Raw genomic sequence first — 25,138 nt, 5'->3', positions numbered from 1 at the left:
CACAGTGGAGACAGAAAATCCCTAACCCAGTGAATCCTACTAACAAACACACAATCTTATTGCACCATGTAAACTTATTGCACGTTAAGTCTTGAACACGGGCTTCTAACCTTTTGCCCAGCATTCCAACCACTCAAGCCATCATGCTCCTTCATTGAATTAGGTAGGTCAAATTATTTGATCTTATCTGAGGCAGTGACAGATGTCAAACAACAGCAGAAAGAAACATGAAATATGCTTTCTAGAGGTTCCATAAAACTTGTCAGCAGTCCTGTGCATTTCTTATCAGACCTTTACCTTTGACATGAACTCATTAAGAAAGGCCTTAGAGGGAACACTGATTAGCTTTATTTAGTCAAGTGAAGAAGGCTTTCCCGTGAGCTCCAAGTGGCAATTATAGTAGGGTGAATATCCTCATCTTTTCAACACATTCAAGGGGCTTTGAAAGAGATATATTCTTAAACAATGTTATTGAGGATATCATAACTGACATAAATAATGGCCGTCTGCCTTTGTTACCACTGTTTGTTTTCACGATGAAAAGGTTATTCATCTCTATCATGAAGAATCAACTCAAGATTCCTAGGAGGTGTAAGGGTCCAAGGGCAGAAAACTGCAGAGGAAATCTGTGAAAGAACACTACTGAGTGGAATTTTTTTAAGAGGTGGGGGTGACTCAATGGCTTAATGATGCTGGAGATGATCTCATTCCAGCAGTTCAAACCCTAGTGCTGTGTGGCAGGGTGAGCTCCTGTCACTTGCCTCAGCTTCTGTCTACCTAACAATTCGAAAGCATGTTCTGTGCCGATAGATAGATAGGTACCACTTCGATGGAGAGATGAGCTGGTGCTCTGTGCAGGCAAGTCAGATTCTGAAGGCTCTCAAACTCCCCAGTTGCAGTGCCCACTTGCAAGGCAGCTCCAGGAAAGGAGGCAGCCTTGGGTGAAGCTACAGGAAGACACTTGTCTTCTCTCTGATGTGAAGCCAGTTCACCCTCCTGTGGCACATCTTGGGAAGCACGCAATCATGCCCCATAATAGGGCTGGCACCTTGGCAAACCAAATAGCATTGTGTCTCTTGGCTACTGTAACACCACTGTACGCTAATAATAATAGCGGGATGTCCACTTTGGATGCTAGCCAAAGTGTCTTTCTTCAGAACATTCTATTCTGTCTCTCCATTCCACTCTCATTGTTTGGAGTCCTCCAAAATTTCAGTCTTTTTTCACTTGGAATTGAACCCGAAGCCTGCTACGTGTGAAGCATGTGCTTTGATATTAGCATGACTAGGACAAATCAGGAGCCATGTCCTTCTGGCATGAGAAAGACAATTGAAAAAGAAATGATGGCACTAGAGTAATTTAAAGAGAGGAAATCAACACAGCATGACAGGGACAATGAAAAACTGCTTTCCTTTGCCTGACATTGGAAGAACCCCTTCATTTTCTGCTCATGGTCTTCAGAATCAATTCACCCCAGTCTCTTGGGAGCAGCCCAGACCAGAAGTGGGAATGCCAGAATTCAAATTTCAGGGTTGGTTTTTTTTAATTATTATTTTAATTAATGTCATTTAAATGATCAACAACACAAAGGCTAGCTGACATCCCTGGACCTATGTAAGCAGACTTTCAAGCACTTTAGTCAAGTAACAAAAGTGTCTCAAGGCATTAATATTGCTGAATACATCCATACAATTAGCGCCATTACAAAGCTGCCTACGGTTATTGCAGCCATTATAACTGTAATGTACCCAGGTATGGCAGCTTAGTCTATGTCAATCACAACTAGAAGCATACGAAAAAGAACTTTCTGTGCCCCAGGCTGCCTCTGGGAGAAAAAGTTGGGAAAGTTATGTGATCAGAAAAAGGTTGTCATATGTACAGAGCCATTCACACACACACACACACACACACACACACACACACACACACATCATCATTTCAGCCAAACTCAGGTTTGGGTCCCTATACAAGGCAGGAAGGGAAGAGAGCAATTAGGAATGAAGCCTTGCGATCAAAGGCTTTAATGAAACTGACTCCAATTAATAAATGAACATTGCTCCCCAAAATTGTGCTCTGTATGTTCCAAGCATGTTTAGTACCCAAGTTCTTTTACAACTAGTCAGTTCTCCCAAGCTCAGATAAAAGAAAAGAATTCTTTCTCAAAACAGACCTGTACCAAGTAACAACTGTATCCCTAAAAGTCATGGCCAAGAACAAAACTCCTGCTTTTAATATTAGTAGTCTTCATATAAGTAGTCCTCAATTTATAACCATAATTGGAATCAGAATTTGTTTTGCTAAGCAAGCTGGCTGTTAAATGACACGCATCTGATTTTATGACCTAAATTTTTGGGAGGGAAGAAGCCCAAGATCTGTTCTCTGGGACTTATCAATGTACTGTATTAATTGCATGAACTGAATTAGGTTTTGTTTTTTATCTTATTATATTAATACCTTAAGGAGCTCAGACTCAACAGAAAGGGAGTAGCATTAATTGAGTTAATTAATATCTGATTGATTGATATCATATAGATTTTGTGGATTAATACTTTCCTTTAGTGGCTTGCTTAAGACTAAGAAGCATTTAGATCAGATCCAAGATCCAACTTCTTCTGCATCCTGATGTCCCCGTAAGAATCTTACAAACATAGCAGGAAGGATGGTTAACCACAATTGAGAGCAGGAAGCTGACCTTACTTTAAAGACCACAGGAAGCCCATGCATTTAGCTCTAAAACAGAAAGGGCTATTCAGTTCTCCCACAAGAGCAGAGCAGAGAATGATAATGTTCCTTGAGTTATATAAGGGAACTTTTCATGAAGTCAAAACTAGCATGTTGAACAAGCCATTGGACAGAATGAATGTACCAGCAAAAGCAAGATTAGAGAACCAGTGTAGTATCATGATGAAGATGTTGGAGCAGGAAAACCCCAGTTCTAGTCCGCCCTCCATCAGGGAAACTCAATGTACTGTATGTCGCTCTCAGCCCATAGTCTCTTGTTGTGATTTAGGAAATAGGAAATGTATGCTACTTTGAGCTCCTGTACAAAGAAGACAGGATATAAATCAAATAAAAGAAGTTTCAGGGACATTTTTAGTCCTTAACCAACCTTTGGGAAGATATAAGTAGATCATTCCAGTATTTTCATTCCCTCTCATTTCATTTTCTGTATTCAGTCAAGGCTCTGAGAAGGAAGAAAATTCGGATGCTCTGCAATCAATTATTTGTATTGGAACATGAAAAATTGACATACTCAATTGGACTAGCTGCCTACCTAGTTCAGTGTGATTGATGGCAGTTCTCCAAAAAGCTCAGAAAAAAAAGTTCCACTCACCTGAGACAGTCAACACCTTTTTTTAATTGAATGTACTGAGAACTACAATGCTGATCTTCTGAAAGGGCCAACCAGCGACTATGTTATGTGTCCTCAAAATCTAAAATGGGGACTTTGGGATTGAAAAGTCATTGGGTGACATTCACTACATTTCCCTAACTTTGGACACCATCTAGAATGGTAGCCTAAAGGATGGGTTTGGAGCTTGAGTCTTCTGTCAGCACAGCTGGTCCAAGACATTTTGCTCCTTGAAGAACAGCAGCAAAGAGCAAGCTGCAGAATATCCTAAACCGGGGGTGTCAAACTCAAAGCCCGCGTGCTTAAATCCAGCCCATGGGGTCGGCCTGGAAATATCAAAGGACTGGCCCGTAGTGCCTCTGGGGCCCATGGGGGACCCTGAGCCTCGTTTTCATCCTCCATGGCCTCCTGCAGCACTCTACCAGCTGAAACTGGGCCAAAGCTGGGCTGAAAAACAAGCCGAAAATGGGCAAAAAACAGCCAGAAAATAGGCCACGCAGTGCTGCAGTCCTGCAGTGCTTCATGGAGGGCAAAAATGAGGCATGGGGGGGCGCATGCAGACCCCCCCATGCCCTGTTTTGGTTGGGCTCCAGCGCCGCTGGCACCCTATCACCATCCCCCGCCACCCACCCACCCCACCACTGGCTTGCAGAGGAAAACTACAAATGCTGATCCAATCCTCAAAGAAACCCAGTTTGACACCCCTGTCCTAAACCAATTTATGTTATTTTGGTGCACAAAGTAGAAAACACCAGCAGAACCTCCTCCTACCTCTGAGATTTAACACAATGCTAACAATAAGGAATACTTTGGATTCTCGTCAAGCTTCTCTTATTCTGCCCCTTGATCCCAGTGTGGGCTGGAGTCAACATGCTATCGCTGTAGATTGGTCTTGGTGGGGAAAGGCAGAACACTGTTATCCTCCAGATTTGGCTGGAAGTCAAGAAAGCATCTTTTCTTTTTTCTTTTTTTGGAAAAAAAAAAGAAAGCATCTTTTCGCTCAAGAAGTCCAGAAAAGCACAAAATCAAAGAAGAAGAAGAAGCCAAAACAGTGTCCTTAAACTCCAAAGAGCCAATGAGTGTTGGCGGATGCAGTCTGAGTTGGCCTTCAGGATCAGAAGTGTCTTCAGGATGCGACACATCCTGAAGATTCAGAAGTTGCTTGGGATCCAAAAGCACAAGTCCAAAAGCTTGGAAGAAGAAACCTCTGGTCCCGGTAATGTTGGATCCTGCAACATTATCCTGGGACACGTATTTTTTGCCTACATTCTCAAGCCAATTGATGTGATTGCAGGATAGCAGATGCTGATACTACCGTGCTTAGCTCCCTTCACACAGCACTGGTGCTACAAGGCAACTTGCCACATCAAGAAACTCCCCGCACAGTCGGCAACGTCAGGAAGCCAGATGACCCCTAAACCCCCTTACAAGTCAGACACACTTCCTCAAAGGCCCCAAAAGGAGAGCAGAGTGACAGAAACAAAGCAAGCCAACTCCTCTCCAAGTCTCTCCCTTCCCTGGCTTTGATTTCCTTAACATTTCCACCGGTGCCCCAGGGTACCGAGAGAAGTTCAGGCATTTTCTGCTCCATTCCTGCCTGCCAGAGCTTTGCATGAGAAATGCTGGGAATCGGCCAAGATGCTGTCCCCTTCCCTTGCTAATCAAATGCAAATAAGCATTTCCATAAAGGAGAAAGAGTGGCAGGTGCAGGCACTCACATGAACTACATAAACATATGGCAGGGTTCTGTCCGGAAAGGAGGAAAAAAAAAAGGAAATGTCAAAGGAGAACAGAAGGAAAGAGAGGAGAACAGTTTTATGATAACACAAAAAGAATCTATCACGAATCTGGAAGAAAAACATACTTCCACATCCTGGTAAGATCTCAGATGCTTCAAGTCAACTTCTAGCCAACTGTGATGGGCAGGTGCAGGGAAGCACTATTATCTTGCAAGGGGAAGGCAAATGAGATACGAAATGTTTCAGCTTCTTCATTTTAAGACTTTAAAATGGTTAAAGGGGAACTTAATTCTGTATAAGGCTTTATCCTGCCTCATAACCTCTTTGCTTTAAAAAATGAAAACTGAGAATGTAACGTGGAATAACATGGAATAACAGGATTGGAGCTCCTCGAATTTCTAAACAAATGGTTGTCTGATCTCTTCTTGAAAACCTCCAGTGATGGAGCACCCACAACTTCCGGAGGTACCGTAAACCATTCTACTGATTAATTGTTACCACTGTTGGAAATTTCTCCTTAGCTCTAGATTGGATCTCTCTTTCATGATCTTCCACCCATTATTTCTTGTCCTGCCCTCAGGTGTTTTCGAAAATAGGTCAACCCCCTCTTCTCTCTCCTTCCCTTTTCAGGAGTGTGCTGAAGACCACAAAAGGGGCTTAAGAGTCACTTGCAATTAGAGAGCCATCTTATTCAAGTCCCCAAACTAGCCAGAACTAGACATAGGACAGTATAAGAGAACTCTGAATTCCTACATCAGGGGTGTCAAACACAAGGCCCACAGGCTGGATTCGACTCGTGATGCGGTCAGATCCAGCCCATGGGGCTGTCCTGGAAAATGTAAGGGGCCAGCCCGTGTTGCTTTGGCTTGGTCTACCCAATGCAAAGAGGAAACATCAGGCCAGTGTGGCTTCGGCCCAGTCTACCCAATGCAAAGAGGTGTTGTAGCCCACCAGCGGTCAGCGGAGCTGGCAACAGACTTGGACAGTGAGGAGGTTGGGGAGGAACATGGGCCAGTCCTGGAGTCTGGGGAAGGCTCTGATGAGTGTTCTGTGTCGGAGGCAGAAATGGGCCAGGGCCATCTGACAGTTATCAGCTGCCTTTGGAGTCAAAGATCAGTAGGGCAGAAGAACAGCTGGAGCCTTTTTCCGATGTGCGCATGCACAGAATTGCCAGGAGAAGGGAACAGTTAAGGAACAAGGGTCGACTCCGTAGTAAAGGCACAGGTGGACAATGAATGGCCCCTCCCATAGGGAATAAAGAGGAGCGAAAGGAGAGTGGTGTTTGCAGGAGACAATTAGTTCATTTAATTAGGATGAAGATTTGTTCGTGAGTCCTTGCCAAGTATTTTCTTGTACAGTGTGGTGCTTGGAAGCTATCAGCCTGGCAACTCTCCAAGCCTGATAAGGTCTGTGGTTATATATCACTCTTGAAAGACTGTTTGCCAGGACTTTGCTGGATGTGAATGACAGGAATTCACATTAGCCTCATAAAAAGGGATTTTGTCAGGACGAGAGTCTGCTTCGTGATTTTGGTGAAGCCTAGGTCAGAACAAGAGGAAACATGCCAGCAGTTTAGGGAGTGGTGTCAAGCTCAATGAAATTGAGTTTGACACTTCTGTCCTACATGTATGCACAACAAAAAGTGGAAACCATAGGAGTTGGGGACAGGAAAAAGGACTCCTTGCAACCTCTGGCAATGGTGGACTGGACTTGCACCAGTGGTGGTATATTCAAAAATTTTTACTACCAGTTCTTGATGTGGCTTGGTGGGTATGGCTTGGTGGGCATGGCAGGGGAAAGATACTGCAAAATCTCCATTCCGTCCCCACTCCTGGGGGAAGGATACTGCAAAATCCCCATTCCCTCCCCACCCCACTAACCTGCTTTCCAGCTCCATTCTCCTGTGCAGGCCAACAAAAGAAGACCCAGCTGATCAGCTGGGACTCAATGGGAGGCAGAGAAGAGATGGGACCGGGGCCAGTCAGAGGTGGCATTTGCCAGTTCTCCGAACTACTCAAAATGTCCACTACCGGTTGTCCAGAACTGATCAGAACTGGCTGAATACTACCTCTGACTTGCATGCTCTTCTTCCATAATTAAAACACAGCCAAGAAGACAAAACAACCTATTTTCCTTCCCTATGAGGAAAAAAAGAGCCCTTTTGGAGTCATAAAGAAATATTATTCCACAATATTGTTTGGTGTGGGGGGGAAAAATAATAATAGAAAACGAGATCTAAAACACACCATTGGTTATCAACCGCAGGGTCAATCTTCAATCTGCTCTCTAAGGCCGTTTAATTTCAAAGACTTTACTGAGCAAAAGGTCACAGGACCTTCTCTTTAAAAAGTCACAGAGAATTTAGACTAAACGCAGGCCCTCCAGGAGACATTATTCCACCCTATGATGATAACCTTTATCGTCGAACAGGCTTTGTTCCTAATAGGCACAAATCTCAAGTTCACAAAATAGGTCGTCATGAGCTGGGCCTGAGGAGCAGGTGTTAAACTAACCGGGTCTAGGGCTACATTTTAAATAACAAGCTCGGTGAAATTTATTTGATTCTTTGGAAAGAAATCTGCTGATACAGAGCCAGATCGTAAGAGGTCTAAGACAGGGGTCTCCAACCATGGCAACTTTAAGACCTTGTGGACTTTACTGCATATATTGACAGGAACAAGGATAGCATTCACACAAGGTTGGAAACAAAATAACACGCCGAGGAATTCATAATTCAAAAAAATTTCAGATTGTGCTGAAATGGATAAACTTCCATTAAAATTAAAGGATAAAGAAGAGTTGGAATATTACGAAGTTTGGGGCAATTGGTATAAATCTGTGTTGGCGAACCTATGGCATGCGTGCCAAAAGTGGCACGCAGAGCCACTTCTGCCAGCACGCAAGAGCTTGCCCGGAAGAGCCCTACTGCGTATGCGTGCACAGCGCCCGACAGTTGATTGTCGGGTATCTGGCACGCATGCGTGGGGGCAGAGGTGCACGGGAGATGCACATGCATGACAGATATGCACAGCGCATGGGGGGATCGTGTACATATGCAGACACATGGCGTGTGCGGAGGGATCGTGCATGCATGCGCAGAGATGCGCGTCATGCCTGGAATTTGTGCACGCATGTGCAGCGGGCATGGGGGGGCCACCATGCATTGCCTTCTGGGTGCTGACAAGAGAACACATGTGCGCAAGAGCATGCACAATTATCAGCACGGCAGCCAAAAAAGATTAACCGCCACTGGTATAAATGGTTGAACAATAGAAATAAGGATAACGGAGATAAGAAAATTATAGATAAATGTATATGAATGTATATAAATGTATATATTTATATGAGATTGCTACATGTAATAAGGATGTCACTGTACCGTTAATATTAAGATTAAGATTTGTAAAATGTGAAAAAGAATAATAAAAAAATATTTTTAAAAAAGACTTGTGGACTTCAACTCCCAGAATTCCTCAGCCTGGCTGAGGAATTCTGGGAGTTGAAGTCCACAAGTCTTAAAGTTGCCAGAGTTGGAGACCCCTTGGTCTAAGATGTCATCCTACATCAGAAACCTGGAGTTAGCCCATCCGGGTAGTCCTCGACTTACATCCACAACTGAGCCCAAAATTTCTGTTGCTAAGCAAGACATTTGTTAAGTGAGTTTTGCCCCGCTTCATGACCTTGCATGCCACAGTTGTTAAGTGAATCACTGCAGATGTTCAATTAGTAACCCAGCGGTTGAGTGGCTTCCCGGTTGATTTTGCTTGTCAGAAAGTTCCCAAAGCCACAGGACCCCAGGACACTGCAACCGTCATAAATATTAATCAGTTGCCAAGCAGTTGAATTTTAATCACGCGCCCATCGGGATCCTGCAACGGTTATTAAATGTGAAAAATGGTCAAGTTGGTTTTTTTTCAGTGCTGTTGTAACTTTGAGCGGTCACTAAACAAATTGTTTTAAGTCGAAGACTACCTGTATTTGCTTCAGCTCCGACACTCATTTTGTCTGTGCTAATGACATGAATGAAACAGAGACTGGTTTGTTCTACGGAATAGCCGAGATGCATGAGCTGATGGATGATGTTATTTATTGATTTATATTTCATATTTCACAACCACTGAGTGGTGCGGTGGCCTAGAGGTGGAGCTCTTGCCTCACAATCAGGAGGCTGTGAGTTCGATCCTAGGTAGAGGCAGATATTTGCCTCTCTGGGCACGATGAGAATGTATCTGCTGAACAAAACTCCACATTGGTGATAGGAAGGGCATCCGCCCAGTAAACACTCAGCTCCATTCAGTTGCCCAGACTCCACCCTGCAAGGGATTATGGGTCATTAAAAGATGATGATGATGATGATTTCTTAACCACCCATCTCCCTTGGTGAAGGTTTTGCAACCCCTTTCTTGTTGGAAGAAATTGTTCAGGCTTGCAAAGAGCCGTGCTAGCTTTGCACAGTAGAAGATGCTCAGCTCAGACTGTCACACCTGCTCTCAAACTTGATGTGATCATGAAAAAATTATTGTTTTGTTCAAATAACGGGTGATTCTGAAAATCAATTATCCAAAGCGGGGGGGGGAATGGGCAGGAAAAGGAATCAAGTGAAGTCCAATCCTGAGTTCCAAATCCCAGGGGTCCAATGTTTTGAGGGATGCTGGGAATTGTAGTTCTACCTTTGCTTTTGAAATACAGCTACATCTTTGGGAGCAAGGAACAGAAGTATCACTGAGTCTCATTAATATTTATTATAGGGACTGCTTTATTAAGCTGAATTCTTGATCCTTGCTCTCCTTAGTTTTTCCATCAGAAACGTCATTTCCCGTCACCTGCTAGACGATTTTTGAACTGGGAATGTCAAGAGTGGCATCTAAGACTTTTGGCATGCAAAACATGTATTTTAGCAAAGCGCTTTTTAAAGAAGTTTCAGTTGAGGCTGACTTTGACAGGGCTTTGAAAAAAACCTCTTCTTCTGATCCTTGGATCCCTTCTCTTGCAATATATAGGAACAACGTTCACGGGGCCATGATTGTAAACCCCATTTCTCCCTTTCACATACAAAACTGATAAATGTAACGGTATGTGAGAAAGACCTTGGGAGACAAGGCAAAGAGATGCAGCCCAGGAAATGGTCACATCATAAGAGGCATCATAGCCCACAACTGCATAATGGGTGGAGCAAGAAGCTAAGAAGGGACCTTTTCTTCTTTTTTTCTTTTTTCTTTTCAAATGTACACATCTCTATTTACATTGTTAACAGTATTGTGTCATCGATATTACATATATTTACATTTATTTCTATACATTATTCTTTATTCCTTATTCCATTTATACCATCATATCCCATACCGCATAGTAATCTGATTCCTCTTTGCCTTTTAATTCTATTGTAAGTTTGTTCATCTCAGCGCATTCTAATATTGTTCGTATTAACATCTCTTCGCACAGTACATTTTCTAGTTTCCAACCCTGGGAAAAAAACTATCCTCGCTGCTGTAATTATGTACAATATGATGTATTAGATTTGTTTACTAAATGTCCCTTTCATTATTCCCAGAAGAAAAAGTTCGGGTTTAAATTCTATTTGATGTTCTGTTATCTCCTGTAACCATCTTTGTATTTTCATCCAAAATTTTCTGGCTTTGGGGCATTGCCACCACATATGAAAGAATGTTCCATCTTTCTGTTTACATTTCCAACACTCTGATTTTGTATCTGGGTACATTTTTGCCAATCTCGCTGGGACTAAATGCCATCTATAAAACATTTTATACTGATTTTCTTTATATGCTGTTGACAATGTTAATTGTAGTTTTTGGTCCATATTCTTTCCCAATCCTCTAATTTTATACTATGACCTATATTCTTTGCCCAAGCTATCATTAGAAGGGATCTTTGCCTGTAAAGGTCATGGCAGGAGAATTTTACTTTCAGATTTGCAAGATTCTGAAAAGGTAGCTGCTTCACAATAACGCGGGATTAGCTTATCTGATCGTGTTTCCTGTCTGGTTTACCTGGCACAAATTCAGCAGTATTCCCTTTAAGGATAATTGTTGTACAAGCTTCCCTTAAGCTATTTGCTGAGAATGGTTGGTCCTATCTCATAAATAGTGGTGCTGCAGGATCAAGTGAGGATCTCTGTCAACATAACAAGGATGCCAAGTTGACTTGCTAACAAAGCCAGTGTCGCTATCAAGCTCGGTGCTCAAAATCCCCGCTGAGATCGCTGCAACACAATGCCCTGGATTCTCCCTAGAGATTCCAATTTTCTATCTGCCAAATCAGCCACTTCGCTCCTGCAAATATGTGTGTACGGAATCACACAGCAGACAAGGCAGAGAATCAATTAGCAACATAGCCTCACTCTTCTCTAGCACGATTCAGGGCAGTTGGTGTTCTGTAGGCATTGCAAGCGGTCAACGGGTTCTGCGCTCCCACCGATATGGCTTCTTCTGTGGAGGTCATTTTTGTATAAAAGCAACTGTCCCAGGGGAGGGAGCTATTGAAGATGGGAAAGAACACGTCTATCATAATTAACTCAAATAATTCTATTATTAATCACCATCACCGAGGCCGCAGTTCCTAGAGCAGGACAGGATATGGATAGCAGCGAGTCACAAATACAGAGCTTTAAGGTTTTCAGGCAGAAAACCTTGATGTTTCTTTCTTTCTTTTTTAATGGAAGAAATGAGATGTATTTCCCACTTGTCAACAACATGTTTTTAGCCAGGAGGGTGAAGATGGATGGCTTAGCATTTTAAGAGAAAGGTTGGTTTGGAATCAGCTGGAAGACAAAAGACCAATCAGGATTGGAGGGCAACAGAAAAAAACAGGAGGCCTGACTGAAAAACAAGATCGAATACAAGATCAGGTGAAGTAGAAAGAACGTTCTTCTTTTCGTCTTTCAGTTTTTATAGCAAAGCAAAAGCAGGATTTGCACCGCATAGTTACCCATGGCTAATTAATTATCGTGGATTAGGCAATTAACCCATTTTTCTGGATTCACATGACATGCGAACCCAAGGGGCTGCACTCCAAAATGCAGTGGTGAAGCCAAGATAAAAATATAAGTTTCAGTTCACCACATTTGCACTGAATTTAATTTAATTTAAATGTATATTTAATATGATAATCGTCCAATTATGTTTCTAATCAAAATCCCCTTTCTATCATGTTCCAAATTTCAGTTTGAGAATAATATTTGAAGGTCTCTGCGGGTTGCACCCATCTTTAAATGTCCACATACGGTATTTGGACCTTCGACTCCACAACTCTTTAAAGCACATACAGTATCTTCTAACTGATAATACAGGTAATCTTCTACTTACGATGACAGTTAGGACCGGAATTTCCATTGTTAAACTAAGTGGTTGTTAAGTAAGTCATGCCTGATTTTTTTACATCCTTTTTGCCACAGTTGGTAAACAAAGGATTAAGGTCCATTTATACAATGCAGGTATAGTCCTTGACTTACAGCAGTTCACTTAGTGACCGTTTGAACTTAGAACGGAACTGAAAAAAAGAGACTTATGACCATTTCTCACACTTATGGTCACATGATCTACATTCAGATGCTTGACAACTGACTCACACTTATGACAGTTGCAATGTCCCAGAGTCATTCGATCATCTTTTGCAACTTTCTGACAAGAAAAGTCAATGGGGAAACTCAGATTGACTTAATGGCCGTGTTACTAATTTAACAACTGCGGTGATTCACTTAACACAGTGACAAGAAATGCCCTAAAATGAGGCAAAACTCACTTAACCTACATTTTGGGCTCAGTTATAGTCGTACATTGAGGACTATGGTACGTCCTTTATCCTTGAATTTCAGACACATAAGATCATGTACCAAGCCTATAGAAGGAATGCTGCAGTAATAGTGTTGTTTTTCTAAGGTGCTCTAGGGGGCGGTGCTCATCTCCGTTTTAAAGCTGAAGAGCCAGCGCTGTCAGAAGACGTCTTCGTGGTCAAATGACCGGCATGACTAAACACCGAAGGCGCATGGAACACTGTTACCTTCCCACCAAAGGGGTCCCTATTTTTCTACTTGCATTTTTACATGCTTTCCAACTGCTAGGTTGGCAGAAGCTGGGACAAGTAACGGGAGCTCACTCCGTTATGTGGCGCTAGGGATTCGAACCACTGAACTGCTGACCTTTCTGATCGACAAGCTTAGCCACTGAGCCACCGCATCCTTTTCTGTTTTTCTAAAGCTCCCTCTTTTCTGCCCTCTCAACCCGAGGCAGCACCAATCTTAAACATCTCCCACTTTTCAAGAGGACTACTCACTCTTAATCATGAATCATGGACATCCTCAACGGCTAAGCCACACTGACCCTGGCTTTTCTCAGTCCACCTGCTGCCAACAACTCTGGCTGTCCTTTTGCTCAGCTGCCGATGCAGTGATCATTCGTCATCCTAACACAATCCCTATAGGTGAGTGAAACTGTAAATCTGGTTCATGAGAGCTGGCTTTTGTCGGAAAGAGGCATTTCATCAGCATGCATTTGCACTCTCAAGTTGGTCGTTAGTGCTCCTCTAATTGCAAGCACAGTAAACACCCCCACCTGGAAGTCAGCCAGGTACTTGAGGAACCTGTCATCACATCCTAACTAGGCAGACTAACAGGTACAGGTAATATTTAATTTACAACCATTCATTTACTGACTGAGGTACAACAACGTTGAAAAAAAGGTGAATTATGACCGTTTTTCACACTTACAACCATTGCAAGTGATCGAAATTTGGATGCTTGGCAACTGGCATGTATTTATGATGGTTACAGTTTGCCAGGGTTGTGTAATCATATTTTGGGAAGCCTGGTTTACTTAACAACCCTGCTACTAACTTAACAACTGCAATGATTCACTTACGACTGGGCTACCAATACTTACACTGGGGTCTTGATAATCTCTCCACCATGTCCCATCTAGGCTAGTCTGAATCACAGCTTTTGTAAAACTCAACTATTGATGGTCAAGTGTTGAGGAAATACAGCACTAAGATTCCCCACCTCTCTGCATTATCTGTGTCCAGAATATTCTTGAACAACAACTGCCTTTTGTTGTTGTTGTTTGGAGGGGGTTGCCTTTGAGTGAGTCCACCCTGGTAGTCTGTTTTACTTTGTCAATATTTTGTTTTTGTTTTTTAAAGTTCTATTAAAAACTCACTCGCAATTTCCCCCCCTGCTATTTAGATATTTTTCCCTGTTTCTTTTAATATGTGTAAATGTTAATTCACGTCTCATTGAACAAACCACATTTTGTCATACAAATATCTCTAATGTCATGTTGCTCATTAATGTTACATTTCCCTAACGTGCAGTTCATTTATATGCATTTCCTGGACATAAGCATCTTTTTAGGTTCTGTTCGTTTATGTGCAGAACTTCTAGAAATATGCAGTCCTTTTTCACAGGCATCTTTTACCTTTAAAAAAATAGCAATAGCACTTAGACTTATATGCTGCTTTACAGTGCTTTACAGCCCTCTCCAAGAGGTTTACAGAGTCAGCTTATTGCCCCAAACAATCTGGGTCCTCATTTTTCCCACCCCGGATGGAAGGCTGAGTCAACCTTGAGCCTGGTGAGATTCGAACTGCCAGCAGTCAACAGAAGTAGCCACTGTGCCACTGTGGCTCGTGCAGATCATTGTCCAGTAAAAGATGGACACAAATGTATTTCAGAGAATGCCACACTCCATGCTTTAGCTGAGTTTGTTTGGGCAAATTTTAAAAACCAGTTCTCAGAGATAGATCGCCATGGCAATTTTATTCCTCCTTCAGTTATCAGTGTGCAACCTGTTATTTTAGGATCAGATTAAAAGCATGGTAAGTAATATCAGATATACACTGGCACAAATAAATAAATAAGCCTGGATATTATCGCAGCTTTCATGTTGTAATCCCTACAAGTAGGTAAATACTGCCCTATGGCCAAAACATTACCATTCTGTTCTCGGTGGTTTTCTTGATACACAAAGGAATGAAAACTCCTACCTGCACACTTTGTCCTACTGATGAGTGGAGGTCCAGGTTTGCCAGTCCCACCATCTCCTGGCCGGGTCAGCAGGACGCTGATTTCATACTCTGTGTCGGGATCGAGATGCCATAACTTATAGGTCTGCATGTTCACAGCGTGTACTTCAGACCAAGGTCCAGAAGTCATCCGGTACTCAATCTCTTTTCTTACAATAGGACCGTCTCCAATGATTGAGTTGGTGTTGAGCTGGATGATTAAGTATGTTGAACCTGCTCTCAAAAGCTGTGGGGGTGCGATGGGCGTTGGGGGCTCTGTTAAGAGGACAAAGTAGTAGTAAGTTCACCTGTTCTTCTGGACACCTTCAGACAGCTGTCCTGAGGTAGATGGCATCATTCATTCATTCATTCATTCATTCATTCATTCATTCACTCATTCACTCATTCACTCATTCATTCATTCTCCCAAAGGTGCTTTTTCAAGAGGCAACTAAACTGAAGAAGCTTCTTGGATGAGAAGCGAAACGTCTTAAAAAAAAAACCAGAAAGTCCAGTTGCCTCTTGGAAAAATACCTTTGGAACAACCATGACCTGGATGACTGAGAACCTCCATAGACATTCATTCATTCATTTAATCAATCAATCAATCAATTCTATGGCCACCCATCTCAATCAATGATTCTGGGTGGCTTAGAATTTAAAAAAACATTACAATGAAAAATACTAGAAACATTTTAAAACAATAAAAACAATAAAAACATCCAAATTAAATATACACAGGAGCAAGATACCCGATTAGATTAACAATACAGGTAATATTCAGCTTATAACAGTTCATTTATTGACCATTCGAACTTACAACGGCACTAAAAAAGTGACTTATGACCCTTTTTCACACTTAAGACTGTTGCACCATCCTCCATGGTCACATGATCAAAATTCAGATGTTTGGCAACTGGTTCATGTTTATGACAGCAATGACTTGGGCTCATGCAATCTCCTTTTGTGACCTTCTGACAAGCAATGGGGAAGCCAGATTCACTTAACAACTGTTACTAACTTAAAAACTGCAGTGATTCACTGAACAACCGTGGGGCAGGAAACATTGTAAAATGGAGCGAAACATTTTACAAACGTTTCACTTAGCAACATAAATTTGCGGTTCAATTGTGGTCATAAATCAAGGACTACCTGTATAGACAGAAAATGGGACCCTTGACACATTCAGCATCCCAGGTTTTGGAACATAGCCAGTGTCAGGGTTCCCACGATTGCCCTAATTAAATCATGAGCCTCGAGCCAAGCTTCAAAGGAATCCAAAAGATTTATTAGGAGCAACATGTTGGCATTAACCCATATGAAGCCAACTCTTGACACATGTAATTTACTATCACCTATGACCCTGTTTCCCACCACCACCACCACCCGGGTGTGTCATAAATCAGATTCTCCAACAAAACACATTCAGGGGCTGGGTGTCATCAATCACATTCTCCAATGAAGGATTTTTGGGGGCAGAAGATCCAGCAGCCTAGGCTACAATCTTTATAAGATAAGTGTGGAATGTGCTTCTGATTTTAATTGTCGTACTGTTCCTTCAGGTTTCCCCCACCCCCTTCTTATGGCAACTCGGAAACAGGCATAGGAATGCTTTACGAGTTGACAGCCAGGTGTTTTAGAGTTTATAGGTTTATAGATAGACAACTCTATTGGGGTGATGGAAGAACAAGAAATAGTAGGGCTGCATTCAGACAACCTGATAGATCAAGTTCCTGAATTAATCAATTTTCTAACTGCAGCCATTGGAACTTCAGCAGCCAAGTTAAGTGTTTTGTGTGTGCTCATCCTCAGATTTCCCTTATTTCTTCAGTCATTCATCCATTTTTTTTATTTGTAAGTTTAACATTACCAGAAGATTATGTTTACTCTTACAGCTTTCATTTCATGATTGCTGTTTTGTACTAAAAGCCACCTTCAAGACACTTAATGTCTAAAGGCAGCTTGCAATTTCTGAAGGACGCAAACACTTAATTGAATCAAGCTGATATCAGCCAATTTGTATACTACAGGTAGGCACTCTGTAGCCCTTGGGCTAATTTTATGTTGCTTTAATTTCAAAAACACTTATGCACATTCGGCTTAGTCCTTTTACGAAAACCGTCTGCCCTTATTTGCAAGGTACTGTTTAGAAAAGAGGAAGGAGGATTGTCAGGAAGAGAGAAAAGCAAATCATATGAGAGAGAGACAAAGAGAGAGAGAGAGACAGAGACGGAGGGAGGGAGGGGGGAAAGAGAGAATCCTGTATTTTCTCTTTTTTTAATTTAAATTGGGCACTCCCTTTTTTTAAACTCAAATTGCACCCTCCCTATGGCTTCCAATGGGTTCATATAATGAGAACAGGGCCTGGAGTACAAATAGGATTCTCCAGCCATGCGTACATGAGACAAGTCTTGCTCCATCTTTTCAATACAGGAAGCACAGTTGCACGATGAGTAACCTCAAACGCTGGGCTACCTTCCCATATTAGCTCACTCCAAGTCAAACAGATGCAGAACAGAGGCCTTCTCCCTCTCCCCTCTCCCAGAAGGGTTCACTATCAGAGGCAGATGGCACGTTTCTATGCTGCTAAAGCCTCTTTATAAATAAGTAACATGGAACAATATCCGCCCACAGCGATGAACAAAAGATATGCAAGGAAAGCATTATCCTTCTCTCTCTCTCTCTCCTAGCTCTCTCTCTTCTCCTCCCCCCTCTCTCTTCTCCTCCCTCTCTCTCTCCCTCCCTCTTTCTCCTCCTCCCCCTCCTCTCTTCTCCTCCCTCTCTTCTCCTCTCTCTCTTTCTCCTCCCCCTCTCTCCTTCTCTTTCTCTCTCTTCTCCTCTCTCCCTCCCTCCCTCCCTCTCCCTCTCTCTCTCTCTCTCTCTCTCCTCCTCCTCTCTCTCTCTCTCTCTCTCCCTCTCTCTCTCCCTCCATCCTTCTCTCTCTTTTCTTCTCTTCCTCCCTCCCTCCCTCCTCCTCTCTCTCTTTCTTCCCCAACCTGAAAAATGCACCCAACTTTAAATACTGTGTGGTTCATCAGCTCTGGTGGAATCTCCAGCTAGACCAGAGGGAGGTGTGAAGAGAGGCCCAAGTCTGGAGTCTTCGCACTGCAAGAAGCAGCACAGGCCTGACCTCCCCCTGAATCCTGGAGGACTGGTCTTGCCATTCTCAAGGGAATACAGTCAGCCTGGTGAGATCCTTGCAACATAGGTGACCACCAATCAAACTCCTGTTGAAGCATTTCACAAATGGTTCCGGTTGCTTTCGCCTGGCATCATAATTGATCTCTACCTATAGGTAGTCTTCGACTTACAACAATTCATTTGGTGACGGTCACAACGGCACTGAAAAAAAGTGACCTATGACCATTTTTTCACACTTACAACTGTTGTAGCATCCTCATGGTCATGTGATTAAAAACTCAGATGCTTGGCACAACTGACTCATACTTAGGACAGTTGCAACGTCCCAGGGGGGTCACATGATTCCCTTTTGCAACCTTCTGACAAGCAAGGTCAACGGGGAAAACCAGGTTGGCTTAACAACTGTATTACTAAATTAAGAACTGCAGTGATTTGCTTAACAACCATGGCAAGGAAAGTCATAACACGGTGCAAAAGTCACTTGACAAATGTCTCACTTAGCAACAGAAATTTGGGGTTTGGTTGTGGACGTAAGTCAAGGAATACCTCTATTGACAAATAGGATTCCAATTCTTCTTCAGGCTTCCGATATCCAGGTCTGCTTTTGCCCAGGGTGACTAGATAAGGCAATCCCAACACCCACGGATACATACCTTTGACTATCAGCTCAGCAAAGTTACTGACACCAGAGCCCCTGCTAGACTGAGTCACACAGCGGTACAAGTCCTGGTCTCCTTTCAGTACTTGATCCAGTTGAAATGTAGCCAAAAATCTTCTGTGACTGATGTGCTTGACTGAGACGGTGGGGATGACAACTCCATTCTGCTTCTACCATTCAGAAAAACAAGAGTACCATCAACCCTGCTCTGAAGAAATGGGTGATTGCAGCCTTATGTAAGCATCATAGCAATAGCACTTAGACTTATATACCGCTTCATAGGGCTTTTACAGCCAGGAGTGGGATCCTACCAGCATAACAACCAGTTCGGTGAGTGTGCGCTTTGCGCGTGCGTGCACAGTACTTGTAAAACAACTTCTCCTGCAAGCAATCACCATCTCCTGCTGATGCGCAGCATTAAGCTATGCCACGCAAAGCAACTAAGATAAGAATAAAGGACAGCCTAGAGCCCGGGTGGGTGGGTGGACCCAACTGAAGAAAAGAAGACCTTCAGATAGAACCAGTTTGGTCAGCTGCTCTTCGGAGCTACCAGTTCTATAGAACTGGGCCAAACCGGTAGAATCCCACCCCTGTTTACAACCCTCTCTAAGCAGTTTACAGAGTCAGCCTCTGAGTCCTCATTTTACCGACCTCAGAAGGATGGAAGGCTGAGTCAACCTTGTGTCAGGTTCCAAGAAATGCAATTGTTATAAAGCAAACTCTGAGGCATTTCAATTCCTCAAAGAACAAGTTTATTAAGATACACCATCTTGGTTCTAACTGGTGTAAAGCTGGTACTGAAAGTTTCCCAGCTTTCCACGTCACTATAACCAGAATTTTCTCAATTTTCCAAAACAATATGTCACATTGTCCAACCAGGATGTGAAACAGTTTCCTTCTTCCTCCGGCCAAGCAGCCATTGGAACGTGGCTGACTCATTGTCCAGCTATGTTGTTTTGGCTGGAGCTCCATCCACCTCAGCTCTCCCACCTTCCAGTTCTCAAGTGTGTCTGAATTCACATGAATAACCCAGATATAAACCAGTCCACCAGTGAACTGAATTCAGGCTTGACACCATGAGCCTGGTGTGGTTTGAACTGGCAAATCGCAAGCAGCCGGCACTCAGCAGAAATAGCCTGCAGTACTGCATTCTAACCACTGCGCCACCTTGGATCATGTTTTATAGGAAGGAATGGTGGCATATGGTCTGCCTTTATAGAATTTGCTATCCTTTCTATTTAAAAATACAAGGAAAGTTTACTCCTCTGGAGCAAATTAAACAAAAACATAGACAATCATCTTCTTCTGAAAAAAAGTGTTTCTCTAAGACTGCAAAAGAGAGATTGAGTTATGAGTGGAAGAACCTGCCAGCAACAATCAATTCTGGAAAAGGGGAAAACTCGGGGATTCTGGTAAGTTGCGGATCAGCAATCTTCATGGAAAGCTTATTTCAGCCTACCCTCAAGTATATCAAATGCAACCTCCTACACAGAGGGTATTATTTCAGGCAATGGTGGAACACAAAGGACAGGTTGAACTCACCCCTCACGAAAGGAAACAAAAGCAAACAGGAAGAGATAAATAGTGCAAGGAGAGTAAATTGGGCAAAACTTATTCCCGCTTACCTGCATGAGGAATCTCTCTGTTTCCGAAGCCTTGCCGGCAGCTACACACTGAAAAGTGGCATTCTGTCCAGCATTTACCTCCACATCACCCAGGCGGGAAAAATGAGGTGCTTTGGCTGCCAAAAGAAAGATAAACAGACAAAAAGATCTGTAGAAAAAAACTTCTACAGTTAATCCCCTCCTACAAAAATGATATAGCTCAAAAAAATGAGTATAAAACAGGTCGAGGGTGGGTGGATTAATTTAACTCTAAACAGACTTTAAGGAGAGAGTAACTGCCAGAATATCTTTGGGGCACTAGCTCACTCCACTTACTCGCTCCTCATCTTTATTACATCTTTATTTATATTCTTCATAAAGGGACTTTATAAGGATGAGAACATAGCGCCTCTCTGCAACTTATTAAAGCAATTGTGTCTTTCCTAGTAATTGGAAACCCAAAATGTGGGGGCTGGGGGGGTTTGCTGTGAAGAATTGCAGGCAGGTGCTATTTTCATGCCCTTGGACAGACAGAAAACCGTTTTGGAATAAACCCAAATAGTAGCAGAGCCCTAGTATTTATTATCCCTAGTATGATTGCAAATTTCACTGTGAAATCATCTTCCTCACTGCATCGTCTGTCATCTTCTCAAGGACCAAGTTTTTAGACAAAAGCTAGCCATAAGGGACCTGGAACAAGTCTGTGCTACTAATGGAATGGAAAAGTTGATCACTTACAGCAGGGATAATTCAAGAGCAGGATGTCATCCAATCCCAAGTAGCCGTGCCTTTCATTGGAAATGACTGCTTCAAACAATACCTATGGATAAATAAGAGGCATTCTGGTGTTACAGCTGGAATATTGGAGTAGGACAGGGGAGACCTTATTTCAACTCTGACTCTGAAATTCACTGGGTGGCTCTGGGTTGGGCACTACCTTAATCCAACCCAGGGGTCCCCAAACTTGGCAACTTTAAGATTTGTGGACTTCAACTCCCAGAATTCTCCTGACAGCTATGCCTGCTTTTTCCCCCCTCTCTTAATCTCCTAAAGTGGAGAGAGATTGCAGAGGAAGGGATTACAAAACAGTAAGCTATGCTGGCTGGAGAATTCTGGGAGTTGAAGTCCACAAGTCTTAAAGTTGCCTAGTTTGGAGACCTCTGATCTAACCCATTAACTAATCTGTCTAAAGAACATTGTGTAAAGAAGGAAAACATCAATACAGGTAGTCCTCGACTTACAACAGTTCATTTAGTGATCATTCAAAGTTACAACATCACTGAAAAAAGTCACTTATGACTATTTGTCACACTTACAACAATTACAGCATCCCCATAATCATGGGATCAAAATTCAGATGCTTGGCAATTGACTCATATTTATGACAGTTTGCAGTGTCCTGGGGTCATGTGACCCCCTTTGGCAACCTTCTAAAAAGCAAAGTCAATCAAGAAGCCAGATCCACTTAACAACTGTTACTAATTTAAAAAATGTAGTGATTCCCTTAACAACTGTAGCAAAAAAGTTTGTAAAATGGGGGCAAAACTCACTTAACAAGTGTCTCACTTAGCAACAGAAGTCAAGGAGTACCTGTATCAACTTGAACTTTTAGAGGATAGAAATCTAGCTCATATTTTCACTAATTATTTTCATAATAGTTTGGTTTTGGTTGTGCCTTTGTTATTTTTTTTAAAATGTAAGGAATCCAAGAAAATAAAATAAGGACCTTGTTTGCACAACTTGATTTACTGCCCCATATAATTGGCTGAAGTTTTGGCATCCCTGATAATCTACAACATTTTGGGCAACTTTGAGCACAAAGGAGCTGTCAAGCCAGTTGATATTCTGTTGCTGCCCAAGGCTAATTTTTCCCCCTCAATAAATTCTCTTTCAATTTGCAAGGTTATTGAAGAACTGCAAAGAATGCCATAAAGGGGATCATGGATTTTCAGCTGCCTAGATTGAGGGGAAGACTATCTGAAGCCGATGATCAACTTCCTTTGGAGGAAGTGTGATAATAAATCTCGTCTGATCATAAAGCAGAAATTAGTACAGATCAGTCAGATTATACAGTGACAAGCATCCATCCCAGGAGGATAAAACGAATGGGCTAAGTGACAATTAATTAATTATTAGACAATTACTATTGACAATCCAGTGAAATCCTCTTGCTTTGCACGTTCATTTTTCTCATAAATGAAGAGCTGGATTTCCGTAGCATATTAAAATCAAGTGCATTTCCATTCAACCTCAACTTCTGTTGATTTCATGCAATATCCATGCAGCTTTTGGAACAACTGGAAGTGGTGTACCATTATATTTTCCTGGGACTTTCTTGTGAATTCCCAACTCTAATCTACATCTGGGATTTATTGGCATTCACCCAAGCAAGAACTAAAAAAAAAAAAAATACTGCTTAGCTTTTTCAGATCTTTAAATGGAGAGCTAGGTGCTGCCACCTAGTTGGGCATCTAACAAGTAGAGTAGACTACAAGTGTTCACACCTTGTAGTTGGTAGAAGACAGGAAATCCAGTAATTATCTCAGCCCATTGCATTAAGACATAGTACAGTTTATTACTTTGGATTTGGCATGTTCAGTGAACATGGTAAACATGTTTTGCTAATCCATGGTATGGTTTAGGGTTCTGTATGTAAATTCAGCCACACACTTCCCTTTTCAGTAGATGATTTCCCTCAAGCATCAGAATTTATCCCAAATCTCCCACAAGGTTTCTCCAGAAATGTAACCGTATGAGATGACCAAGCTGAGCCTGAGGGAGGAGTCAAGCATGTCATCAGCCTCGAGTCTCTTCATGCCAACAAGAGAGCTAAGTCCAGCCCCCCTTGAATTCCACTGATTCCTATCTACCATCAATTTGCTTTGATCATTAGTAGCTCAGATTCTTGTAAACAAGTGTTAGCGTGCAATGAACCTATGGTCATTTGAACTGCTTTGCTTCCTGTTTTTTTTGCACCTGACAACAACTCTCCTCTCACCTGGTACTCATTGGGCCAAAACATGCTGACAGCAAGCTCCACTTGATGCCATTGCCGCCCATGGGAGCCAGAGACATTCCACACCACGCTTCCCAATGGCCCTCCATTCATCTTGACAAAGACATTCAAAGTCCCAGGACTGTGCCCATCCCGACTGTACATGAAGTAGCTGAACTGGAGGCAGTGAGTGTCATTTTCACTCAATGTCTGGAAGAGGATCTGTGCTTTCTGCCCTGGATTGTGCTGGGAGGAATTGACCATCAGATAAGAACCTGTGATGGAAAGAGAGGAGAAGAACACAATTTGTTTAACCAGCAATATTTGAATCTGAGCTTCTGTATATCTGGTAATGCTGTCATAAACTCATAATGGCATAAGAAACATGCACACGAATCCACAGTAACTCTTGTTCTTCCCATCCTTTGTAATCCAAGCAACCTTACAAATCCAATTTACAGCCTAGCAAAAGACATGTAAGAGACCAGGTGGGGGGCAGAGTTAAGTGTATCATCAGCATAGAATCTTTATATTGCCATCAATGGTCCAAATCCAACCTTTCTTGAATTCCATTGGCCTTATCTAGCACCAGTTTACTACTGAACTTTTAGTTCACTAGATTCTTGTGTATAGGCTGAAGCAATAAATCTCCGAAGTATAACCAAAGGTTTCGTCCGATCCTTTGCACCTGACAAAATATGACAAACTCCAGAGTTGCAAGATTTTTTATGCTGGTCCAAATCTCCAAGCCCATCAACTGGACCTCAGGGCAAAACACTGACTGGAATAGACAGAACGTAGATTAAGGCTCCCAGTCCCATCTTGAAACCCCCATAACAACAACAACAATGTTAAGTAGCACAGTAGATCTTGGTTCATTTTGGGCAGAACTTGGGTGAATTGTAAAACAGTCCAAAATTAGTTTTGCATCCCATTTGCCTTCTTCTTGTGGAATTTCAAGGGTGGAAATGCTTTCTCCGTCTTAACAGTGTGTGTGTGTGTGTGTGTGTGTGTGTGTGTGTGTGTGTGTGTGTGTGTTTAACATTATGTATATATGTATGGCAATCTCCCATTGGTCATTATGTCTCTTTTCTGCTCAGTTTAGAAAATTATGAGTATTTGAATCATAGCAATGTTCTTGGTGATAGCTATAACTGGTATCTATTGCATAAAGAGCTCAACATACTTCCCACCTTAAAACTCCGGTCACCTCCAAAGAGGCTGCATTTTTACACATGCACACAAACAAAGTGCCATGCCAACCTGATCACTGCTTGCATTATAGTCAAGGAGACCATGAGAATTATTTACCATTCCTCTAGAATTCCTCCAGTCTTTATTGCTCTGAAACGCCTAACTCCACCTGGATCAAGCCATTTAATTTCCATTCTGCTTTCTTGAATCATTTAACATTAGTTGCTTCTGACTAAACCGCACTCTGTTGGTTATTACAATACCCAGAGGCCATCTGTGTAATAAACCTCAATGCTTCTTGGCAGCAGAACAGAGCAGCTACCTGTCTTTCCATAATCATGGATCAAAATTTGTAGAATTTTTACATCCCATTATTCCATGGTACTTCCAGAAATATCAGAAAACAAGGAGTGACTCAATATATATTACTATTTGGGGTTC

General features: G+C 42.3%; 1 protein-coding gene across 4 annotated transcripts in view; it reads right to left on the bottom strand.

Moving 5' to 3' along the window:
* The window catches only part of PTPRU (protein tyrosine phosphatase receptor type U), a 397,711-nt gene that overhangs the window by 172,619 nt on the left and 199,954 nt on the right, over positions 1–25,138 (bottom strand). For all 4 annotated transcript variants that reach the window (XM_087970795.1, XM_087970796.1, XM_026679426.2 and 1 more), the window contains exons 3-7: positions 23,507–23,778; positions 21,247–21,328; positions 20,530–20,645; positions 18,900–19,074; positions 15,088–15,381 (exon numbers count right to left, since the gene is read on the bottom strand). In XM_087970795.1, the coding sequence (XP_087826921.1) occupies positions 15,088–15,381; positions 18,900–19,074; positions 20,530–20,645; positions 21,247–21,328; positions 23,507–23,778 (939 nt within the window). The remainder of the gene's footprint in view (positions 1–15,087; positions 15,382–18,899; positions 19,075–20,529; positions 20,646–21,246; positions 21,329–23,506; positions 23,779–25,138) is intronic.

Source organism: Notechis scutatus, chromosome 8, assembly GCF_049901735.1.
Source record: "Notechis scutatus isolate UNSWTSFEM ecotype Mainland chromosome 8, rNotScu1.2, whole genome shotgun sequence".
NCBI classification, from domain to species: Eukaryota; Metazoa; Chordata; class Lepidosauria; order Squamata; family Elapidae; genus Notechis; species Notechis scutatus.
This window is presented reverse-complemented; position numbering and strand designations above follow the sequence as displayed.